This window comes from Tamandua tetradactyla, chromosome 11 (genome assembly GCF_023851605.1).
Source record: "Tamandua tetradactyla isolate mTamTet1 chromosome 11, mTamTet1.pri, whole genome shotgun sequence".
NCBI classification, from domain to species: domain Eukaryota; kingdom Metazoa; phylum Chordata; class Mammalia; order Pilosa; family Myrmecophagidae; genus Tamandua; species Tamandua tetradactyla.
Genome location: NC_135337.1, coordinates 85,089,723 through 85,101,139, shown reverse-complemented (window position 1 = coordinate 85,101,139; position 11,417 = coordinate 85,089,723). Strand labels below are relative to the sequence as shown.

General features: G+C 42.4%; 1 protein-coding gene across 1 annotated transcript; it reads right to left on the bottom strand.

Moving 5' to 3' along the window:
* OR2Z1 (olfactory receptor family 2 subfamily Z member 1) lies at nucleotides 1–5,505 on the bottom strand. Its single transcript, XM_077119383.1, has 2 exons — nucleotides 5,491–5,505; nucleotides 1–963 (listed from the first exon to the last, which is right to left on the bottom strand). The coding sequence occupies exons 1-2, from the start codon at nucleotides 5,503–5,505 to the stop codon at nucleotides 1–3; spliced, it is 978 nt and encodes a 325-aa protein (XP_076975498.1).
* Nucleotides 5,506–11,417: the final 5,912 nt, after the last annotated feature.

Below are 11,417 nucleotides of genomic sequence, written 5' to 3'. Positions count from 1 at the left end.
TCACTTTGGCCTGATCTCAGCTTTGCTTAGTGCTTTGACCAAAGCCATCCGCACTTCCCGGTTTCTCAAACTGTAGATGAGAGGGTTGAGCGTGGGGGTAATGAGACTGTAGAAGAGGGAGACCATGTTATCCTGTTGCGGGCTGTGGTAGGCACCAGGTACCATGTAGATGAACACAGCCGCACCATAAAAGAGTCCCACCACGGTGATGTGTGAGGAGCAGGTGGTGAATGCCTTGTGGCGAGCCTTGGCTGCGCCCATGCGTACAACGGCCCCCAGCACGTGGCCGTAAGAGGTAGCAATCAGGGCCAGGGGAAGCAACAAGATCAGCACTCCCGAGATGGACAGAGCCAGTTCGTAGGCAGAGGTATCTGCACAGGACAGCTTCAGCAGGGCTGGCACTTCGCAGAAGAAGTGGTCCACGATGCGAGAAGCACAGTAGGGGAAGTGCAGGGTAATGGAAGTCTGGATGAGGGCATTGAGCACACCTGCCAGCCAGGAAGCTCCCACCATGAGCAGGCACACCTGGCGTCTCATGAGCACAGGATACTGCAGGGGGTGGCACACAGCAACATAACGGTCATAGGACATGAAGGCCAGCAGGATGCCCTCGGCCACGCCCATCAACGTTAGGAAGAATATCTGAGCCGCACACGCTGCAAAGGAGATAGAGCCCTCTCCCCGCAGGAAGTCAGCAACCATCTTGGGGATGGTGACTAAAGGAAAGCCAACATCAAACAAGGAGAGCTGGCTGAGCAGAAAGTACATGGGTGTGTGGAGGAGGGAGTCCACCTGGATCAAAAAGAGGAGAATGGCATTGCCCAGAAGGCTCGTGATGAACACGGCAGCCACCAAGGAGAAGAGGAGTAGGCATGGCTGTGAGTGACTGAAAAGACCCACCAGAATGAAATCCAAAGCAACTGACTGATTCATATCTCCCACGCTTGATGCAATACACTTTAACTGCAGAAGAAAACAGGAGATTTTTGGTAAGATTCATCCCATAGGCTAATTGCAATTGATTGGTAGTGGCTGCCTGGAGTGTACTCTTGACGGAAGTTATGAGGTCACCGCTAGAATCAGGAGAAATAAAAGCCATGATTGATTAGTGATGTCTGCCACAGGCAAGGGAAGGGAGACCAGTAACATGTATTCTGAATGAAACACTTGGCCACACACCCCTGTTAAGAACTATCTTTGAAGTCAGAATTTTGAGGGCCAAGTCAAAGGCACTAACATAGCCAGAATAGAATAGTTTAATACCTTACATCACAAGGCTCCCGGAACCAAAGCAGAAATGAGAATTCACAGAGACTGGTAGGTGGAACTGAAGGTGATTGGCATGAAGCAAATAGTCAAGCAAGAAAACTGGGTGAAGAGCCTGGGGCAAGTGCCTGGATGAGAATCTGGAATAAAGAGAAGCCAAGAGGAGCCAGCATTGGAGTCCAGTTGAGGGTATGGATCACAGATGGTAGGTTTGGGATCAAATGGCTCACAGATAGTAAGTTTGGGATCAGATGGCATGGATGCGGGACAGGAACCACTATCAATGAGTTCAGCTGTTACTAGTGATTTGATTTCATGGATTGGGAGAATACTGACATGAAGGTAGTCTGGTCCAATTTCAAAGGCATTAGACCTAGAAAATTGCAAGTATTTAATAAATATTGGCTCAGTGAATGATGTGGACAAGAAATATGACCAAGGACAAAGACTGCACACTTAAACCAACAATGCTTGACTGCTTTGGCAACCATCAAGTCCCCCCGACAAACTCTGATTACCCCTTGTGTCACCCATCTCCAACACCAGAAAATGAAGACCCTAGGAATGTCCATCCCCAATTACAGGTAGAGATGGACAAGTGGATTCTACCAAGGCACTTCACTGGCATTTTGTCCTGAGGCTACCAGTGGTATTGAGACCCTTTCAGACCAGGAATGGTTGTCATGGGCAGGGGGTGGCAGGTAGTAACAACTCCAGATACTTTGATGGTCAAATAGGTGATAAAAACTTACCCAAGGACATCTTTTGACTACCAGAGCCTGATTTATCCTAGCACAGAAATAGTCAGGATTTTCCTTGTGTGGCAACTGTTGGTCTCCTTCATTGCCTATTTCTTTCTCCAGACCCAAGTTTTCCATTTTGCACGAGACCTCTTTGTCCTGAGGCCTCAGTGGAGTTATTCTCCATCAGATGGTGTACATAACAACTTCAAACTACCACAGATGGTCTATAAGGCTCTACAGTTATTCACCATCCTCACATGTTTACCACATCCAAGCTCTCAACTTACCCTCTAGTCATTCAACAAAATTTGCCATGCTCTGAGATAAGCACAAGAAAGATCGAATTGAACCGCCCAGATGGGATTCACACACCATGGCCCCACAGTCTCCAATGGAAAACCATTCACAGACAAGAAGCAAAATGGACAAGACCCTTTGGTCGAGAATAAGAACACTGAGGGAAGTAAGTAGACACTCTGTATGAGACAGCTGGGGACACCACATAGCATGGTCAGGGGAGCCTTTCAGCACAGGTGGCAGCTGCCCTTCCTGAGAGGAACAGGACAAGTAACTGCTTCACACTACTGAGGAGGATGTTAGTGAGGCTGGCTGTGATGCGCTCCAGCAAAGAACTTTCTAATAGTGAAATCCAACCAAGAATGGAGTGGGCTCCTTTGTTAGTGGCATTTTCCAAAATCTCTGAATGGTGTTAAGACCTAGATTAACTTAACCCTGTAGTTTAAGAATTGAGAATTTGAGGGAGAACGCGAACATTGATCAAATCCTTTCAGAACAGTTTGATCCATGATATAAAATAGATACACACTGAATTCTTTAGGTACCCAAAGGAGGAAGGCATGGAGGAGGAGGCATCTGAGTTGAGTTTTGAAGGTCAGGTAGGAGTTTTCCACGCAGATAGAGGAATGAAGTTTGCCCCAGGCAGAAGAAATAGAGCATTTGGTTTGTATTGATGGTTAAGAAGTCTGATTAAAATGGGCTTGGATCCCAGCCCAGTCACTTTGTAGCAGCGTGAACTTGAGAAGTTATTCAACCTCAATTTCCTCATCCATAAAATGGGTGACAATTACCTGGCACACTGGAATTGCTGTGAAGCCTAAAATGATAAATGCAAGAATTTAGTGTACATGTCACATGGCACATACTCAGTAAATTTTAAGTGTTATTAATTCTTTAGAAGGGATCCCCTGTGTTTAGCATGGTACAAGATAATAGAGCATTCTCAGTCAATGTGTTTACATCATTACTATTATCATTGCTCATTATGGCCTCTTCCAAAGTCAAGGCTGGCCCTGTCCAGCTCGTCCTGACTGGTGCTGCTCAAATATCCTTCACATTTGTGCTTATCAGATGGAAACCCGTTTACCCCTTCTCTGGCCTCTGAGATCCATTAGGAGAATCTTTACAGTCCCTCCATTCTCTTCTCCTACCACCCTGGCTTAGAACGTAGTTTTGGCATCTCAACACTATTGACTCTTGGGGATGAATGCATTGTAGGATGCTTAGTAGCAGCATTCTTGGCCTCTACCCACTTGATTCCAGTATCCCCACTCCCACCCCCAGGCATGACAACCAAAAATGGCTCCAGCTATTGCCAAATGTCCTTTGGGGACAAAATTATCCTTGGTTGAGAACCCTGGCTTAAAGTTTCAGCAGAGTTGGGTTTACTGTGGCCTGCAGAGATTTCACCAGGCAACTGCTCTTTTAGATGTTTACTTTTAAATTATTCAGGATCAGATGTAGTGTAAATATCAGAAGTATATCATTTCCACATCTGCATAAAGAAAACAAAATGTTTTCCTTAAAATGTGTTGCCTATTTAGGGCCAAACAGTCCCTGCCTTCACTAAGTATCCCAGCTGGTAAAATAGCATTTACTACAGATTGCAGTCCAGGGCTTATTATGTGCACAAGAAGTCCAGTCCTGCTCAGTCCTCTCAGGCAGCTGCCCTGAAAGCAGCTGACACCAATTGGGTGTAGACCACATAGCAGGAAACAGGCTAAGTATTGTATAGACTTAACTCTTTTTTGCATGTAGCAACACATACATAGCATAAAATTTTGTCTTTTTGACCATTTTTGCCCTTTCACATACCAACGATGAATGCATTCCTATTTCCCTTATCCTCCCCAACACTTGTGATTTTATGGTTTTTTAATAGTAGCCATTCTACTGGGGGTGAAATTGTATCTCATTGTGATTTTGAATGCATTTCCCTGGTAGCTAATGATGTTGAGCATTTTTATAGCCATTTATATCTCTTCTTTGGAGAAACGTCTACTCAAGTCTTTTAAGCATTTTTAAATCAGTTTATTTGTCTTTTTGTTGTTGAGTTGTAGGATTTCTTTAGATATTCTGGATAGTAAACCCTTATCAGATGTGTGGTTTTCAAATATTTCCTTCCATTGTGTAGGTTGTCTTTTTATTTTCGTATTAAAATCCTTTGATGCACAAAAAGTTTTAATTTTGATGAGGCCCCACTTATCTGCTTTTTCCTTGGTTGCTTGTGCTTTGGGTGTAAAGTCTAAGAAACCTTTTCCTAACTCAAGTTCCCAAGATGCCATCTGTACTTTAGGGATGAGTAAACATAAAATACAGAGAAGTGTTAGAGAAGTGTGCTGACTTGTACAACATCATCCAGCCAGGAAGTAAAAAAGCCAAGATTTGAACAAAATATTGGCCTAAATCTAAAATCCGTGTTTTTCCCTCTGCCTTACATGCCCTCAAAGCAAGCACTGTAATAGCTGTTTCAAGGATTGTTTCACACACACACACACATACCTTACTTCTTTGTACCACTACGTTATTACTTTTTGACTAATGGGTGATTGTGTCCCAGTATTTCCTAGTTCAAAAGTCACACTCAGCAGGCCACACGACCCATGATGCACTCCGGAACTCTTTTGAGGCTAATACTCCATGGGTACATTGAAAAGGTATCTGAGAGTTGGTTGATGTGTGGGCCTGGAATACAGTGTGATCGTCCCACCGCTGGTACTTCTAAATCATCTGCTTTCAAAGACCCTTATCTGGTATTATGGAAGTGCACGCACACACACACACACGTACACACACTCAGACTTGTGTGTCCCAAACTCACCTTTCCTTCCAGGGTTCCGAGGTAAGGTCACTGCTATTGACTCATCTGAACAAACACAAACTCCAGGGTATTGGAATCTCCAAATAACAGTTCCTCTAATCCTGTTGTGAGTCACTTGAGTCCTAGCTTGCCCTGAGATTTTGACACACTCTTCCCCAAAGACCTCTTTTGGAAGAAGTATTTCTGTCCTTCAAACCTCCGAACCTCCCAGCCAAGTAGGCCGAACTGGGCAGAAGCAACCATGACTCACTCTCATCTAAGCTGGATCATCTCACAGTGACTCTTAAATCAATTATTCACACTTTTGTTTGAAGATTAGCCCCTCCCACAAACTTCTGAGTTGCTGTTTTACCTCTTCCTTACCCCATTTTCCTCCATGATGACAAAATTTGAGTTTGGGGTCTTTTTGCTGAAACTAAGTGACCAAGTGAAAATGGTGAACTTTGATATCTTCCCCACTGTGACCAGGCACGGCCTGGGCTCCTGAGTACCTTACTAATCAAATGATCAAAAAGTTGAAAGTAAAATTACCATATGACCCAGATTCTCACTTCTTGGTATATACCCAAAAGAATTGAAAGCATGGCTTGAACAGATGTTTGCACACCAATATTTATAGCAGCATTATTCACAATTGCCAAAAGATGGAAGCAACCCAAGTGTCCTTCAACAGAAGAATGGATAAAAAAAAATGTGTGGTATATACATACAATGGAATATTATTCAGTCATTAAAAGGAATGAAGTTCTAATATACATTACAACATGTATGAAATCTGAATACATTATGTTGAGTGAAATAAGCTAAACACAAAGAGACAAAATATTGTGTGACCTCATCTATATGAAATACCAGTAATAAGCAAATTTTTAAAAAAAAGTAGATTTTAGATTACCAGGGGCTGGAGTGAAGGGAATGGGAGGGATTGTTTAATGGATGCAGAGTTTCTGTTTGAGGTCATGATAGCACAATATCGTGAATGTAGTTAATACTACTGAATTGTACACTTAACAGTGGTTAAAATGAAAGATTTTAAGTTGTATATATGTTACTACAATAAAAGTTAAAGAACAAAATTGACGGCATGATAGCTAATGAGGCACTGGTCATTTATATTGTTTATTTGATTCTCACATCCAATTATTGCAACGTAAGGCTCAGTGGCAGGGTTCACTCAATAAATATTTGTTGAATTAATAAATTCTGAAGTGGAATCAATATTTTCAACAATATTATGGAAAAATGGACTAAAAGTGGGGGGTGGGTAGCTGACTTACCTAAAGTCAGCTGCTAAGAGGGCAGGCTAGGATTTGTACGTTCATTTGTCTGATTCCAAATCCTGAGCTCTCTCTACTCTGGATGGTGCCTCTTTCTTGGAGTTACTGTTCAGCTATCCTCCTGGAAATCCAGAACTGAGAACTTCACTGGGAAATCACCTCTGTGAGTGGTCAATCTCCTAACGGTGAGCCAATGCTCTCTCCACCTCTCCCACACAACTTGTCCTGGTCCCAGACCCTGCTCACGGTGAGGCTCCTACCTCAGCGTTTCCAGCAGCCCTTCTTGGAAATCACGAATGAGCCCCTGTTGTCCAGCCATCTGGCCTGCTTGAACCCAAACAGGGTTCAATGAATGCTGCATTATCCTTGCAGCAATGATTGTGAAACTGGGAAAACCCATTCTTGTGCTTAAAAGGCAGGAAATGTCAGAGAGGTTGACAAGAATCCATCTCCATCTCTATTTAAATACTTGAATAAACCCAACCCAGCATGTTCACAGGAAAAAAAATCAGCAGTTCTTTGGGTTCATGCTGCCGCTAAGGTCTTTTCTCTAAATCATGCTTGGATGCACAAGGTTCCAACAAGTCTGGGTTCCAAGTTCTCACCCACACTCACCAGGTTATGTGTACAAACAGCGAGCAATCCTTCCCAGCACCCCCACGAGCATATCAAATATCAAATCCTTTCAGTCGAAGACTGCCCCTGATAAAACCTCCCTGGGTTCCAGCACCGTGAGTCAAGCAGCTCCTACTTGGCCTGTGCAAATACAGACATCATGGTCTGAAGATAGGGGTTCCAGGGGGAGCTGTTGCATCAGAAAACCTCTCTTGGTCTCTATTTGTGCTGGAAAGAAAATTAATTGCAGTGGGGGCCCAGGGCCCTTGGTACCTGGAAACTCTTTGGAGGAGTGTGGAAAAAAACATTCTCACCTCTTGAGTATTCACAGGAAAGAGGGGCAGCACTGATGTGGATAATTGAATGTAGCAATATATAAGTCACTTTGTTTGGATCTATGTAAGGGAAGGGAAGGAGGGAGTCCATTACTGTGAATGTACTTCTCACCCCTACTTAAAAAAATATTCTGATACACATGGGATTTCTTCTGAACTGAATAATAAGGGAAGTGAATGTTGGAATAGTCAGGAGGCAGCTTTCCTAGTTTGGGACATTTCTTCCTTTAAAATGCATCCTTGAGTGGCCACCCAAATCCATGAGAAGCGATGGTCTAGAGACAGGTAATAATTCTCAGGCCACAATGGACTATCATCTCACACCTATTAGAAGGGCCATTATCAAAAAAAAAAAAACAGAAAACTATAAATGTGGGAGAGGATGTGAAGAAATAAGTACATTCATTCACTGTTATTGGGATGTGGAATGGAGGAACTGCTGTGTAAGGCAGTTTGGTGGTTCCCCTGGAAGCTAAATATAGAATTGCCATATGATTCAGCAATCCCATTACGAGGTATATACTCAGAGGAACTGAAAACAGGGACACGACCAGACATTTACACACTGATATTTTTAGTGGCATTATTCACAGTTGTCAAGAGATTGAAACAGCCCAAATGTGCATCAATGGATGAGTGGATAAACAAATTGTGGAATATACATAGGATGGAATATTACGCAGCTGTAAGACGGGCTAAAGTCATGATGAATATGACAACATGGATCTCCCTTGAGGATGTTATGTTGAGTGATATAAGCCAGAAACAAAAGGATACATACTGTATGGCCTCGATAATATGAATTAAATATAATGAATGAACTCTGAGAGATAAAGTTGAGACCACAGGTTCTCAGGAGATAGAAAGAGGGTAGAGATTGGGTATTTGGTGCTGAAGGAATACAGAATGTTCAATATGGTTGATTATAAAGATCCAGAAATGGATAGCATAATACTATGTGAGGTTAGCACAATATTGTAGTTATAATGAACAAAGCTGAGCATGAGTACGGTTGAAAGAGGAAAGCTAGGGGCATGCCTGACACCATAAGGAAAGATTGAGGATAAATCCTGGCACTGTATAATGCAGCGAATGTTAGAGTGAACATTGCTGGTGATTAAATGTTCTAATATAGGAAACTTTTTACTTAAGGGAGAACAATCGAATGTCACCATTGAAAGGTGTTAAAAATGGGATGGTGTATGGAAAAAATACAATTAATGCAAAAGGTTCTAAGGTTAACAAAATGTTAACCTTGTAGGTATAACCATATATGTATATGCATATGTATGATGTATAACTAGTAACATTATAGTGCTCTTTCATTCATTGTAACAAAGGCACTATACCAAAGCTAAATGTCAGTGGGAAGGGAATATGAGGGTATGGTATTCTTGTGGTTGTTGTTAATGTATCTTTTTTCCTTTTTCTTTCTTTTTTTCTCTTTTCTCCTCTTCTCTCTTTTCAGAAGAAATAGCGATGTTCTCCTATAGATTGTAGTGGTAAATGCATGACTGTGTAATTATACCAGGAACCATTGGCTGTACACATAGGAAGGATTGGATGTTGACTGTGAATAAAAAATAGGCATTTGCAAAACTGGTTTGTGGCAGCATTAATCACGATTTTCAGTGGAGGTGGCCTGAGGACACATCAACGGATGAAAAGGGCGAACCACAGTGTACACATATGATGGAGTACTGAGCAGCTGCAGAAAAGAATGAAGTTGTGCGGCATGCAACTGGGTGAATGAATCTTGAGGACATGGTGTTGAGTAAAATAAGCCAGAAACGAAAAGACAAATAATTTATGGTCTCACTAATATAAACTAACTGTAATGAGAAAACTCTGAGCATTGAATGCAAAAGCATAGGCATTCAGGATATTAAAAGTGGGCAGAGATTGGACAATTAATGATCAAGAGTACAGAATGTTCAAATAAGGCTCATTGTAACAGTTCCTAGATTGTGAGCTCTTACAGTAGTTACAGCTATTCTTCAGTTTTAACTATGATTTCTAAATTCTGAGATGCTATACACTTTGAGTATAATCTGGTATCTCCTTGGAAGTTTGAGTATCTGTGTGACACCTGAGTCTCAGAGTTAGAGTTCTGCAGCTCTGAAAGTCAGCATTACCCCCTACAGAAACTGTTAAAGAAGCTGAAAAAGAGAGCAGACTCCAATTAGGCAAATGAATAAAATGGACCCAGTGATGGTAAAGGATGACATTGTCTGTATTTTAAAACTTTGTCTGTTTGAAATCAAAGGAAATGTTGGTTCTTCAGAGGAAAGGCAGCTAACTTTCCACTGAGTTTCTTTCTTACGTGGAAGGCACAAGATGGTCTCTGCTGGTCTTCTCTCCAGGCCTCTGAGTTCCAACAACTTTCCCCGGGGTGACTTCTTTCTGCATCTCCAAAGGCCTGGGCTGAGCTGCGAGTGCTGAGATGAGGAATGCCGAGCTGCTTAGGCTGTGCTACATTGCGTTCTCTCATTTAAGCACCAGCCAATTAAGTCAAATGTCACTCATTGCAGCAGACATGCCTCCTAGCTGACTGCAGATGTAATTAGCAACAGATGAGGTTCATGTACCATTGGCTTATGTCCGCAGCAACAAAACTAGGTATGCTCACCTGGCCAGGTTGACAACTGAATCTAACTAACACAAGGGGAATCTAATGAAGGGGTATTTGAATTCTTGTTGTTGTTGTTTCTCCTTTTCTTTATTTTTTCTTTTCACCTCTTATTTCTTTGTGGAAGAAATGGAAATGTTCTCATATAGATTTGGGTGGTGGATACATAGCTATGTGACTATAGCAGAAACCATTCATTGCACACATAGAATGGATTGTATGCTATGTGAATAAAACTATTTAAAAATAAACAGAAAGAACTTCCAGGTAGATGTGTAGTAAGTAGGACAAATTAAGTCACCCCTGATTCTGGGGACAAGAGAGGGGACAGGAGGGAATGACCAAGGCTGCAGTCTGCTAGCATAAGTAATCAAACAGGGCCTCTACAATGCTTTGTGGAGGAGATGGTAGGGGGATTGGGATGAGGAGAGCGGGCTGGGTCGGATTGGCAGGGATCCCCTACTCAGGGAGGCATGCCAGGAACTGCAGATTGGAAGGAGCTGACCTCCCTCTGGTCCAGCCCCAGGTGCTGGCTGGGGAGACCTCCCTGAGCAGATTCACAGCCGGCAGCACCAACGGGGACCGTGGAGGCAGCCCAGCCATCTGCCCTGAAGGCACCCCCAGGCACTTGGAGCAATTGCCCTGGGCAGGGTGCTGCAGGTTGACTACTTCCTCCCATTCCAGGCACTGATGGGCTCCCCAGCCCTGCCACCATGGCCCAGAAGCGCCCCACCCAGCCCGCGAAATGGCTGGGCTGCAGAACTCTAATTCTGAGACTCAGGTGTCACACAGATACTCAAAGTTCCAAGGAGATATCTCAACAAGTGATCCCTGCAGACAGGAAACTGAGAGGAGGAGGCGCCTCAGGAGCTCCTCCTATTGGCGAAAAGCCATAGGTGCAGGCAAACAGATTCCATATTTCCCTAAATTATTGTTTTGCTTTTGCTTTTTTTCTTAATATATTTACTGTATTATATATATTCTTCATGAGTTGTGTTATAGTTAAATTTTTTTACTTTATTTATGTTTTTATGTTTTTACATTTTATTGATTTTTTATTTTTATTTTTTTATTTCTTATTTTTATTATTATATTTTCTATTCTTTCATTTATTGACTTTTTCCTCAACTTTTTTCCTTTCTGTGTGTACCAGTCTGAGTTCACCCCCAAAATATCTTGGCATGTCTCCTTCTGACTTTGGGGCCTACTACTGGTGGAGGTATATTTTATTGTTGGGATTTTTTTTTCATATTTTTAATTATATTTGTATTTTATTATTATCATTTTTAAACTTTTCTCGGGTTGGAATTGAGCCCTCCCACGTGGCAGGCAGGCATTCTTGAACTACTTGTGAAGTACCGGTACACCCCAGCCTAGTTTTTTCTTTTTGTTTTTCTTTTACATGGGCAGGCACCGGGAATCAAACCCAGATCC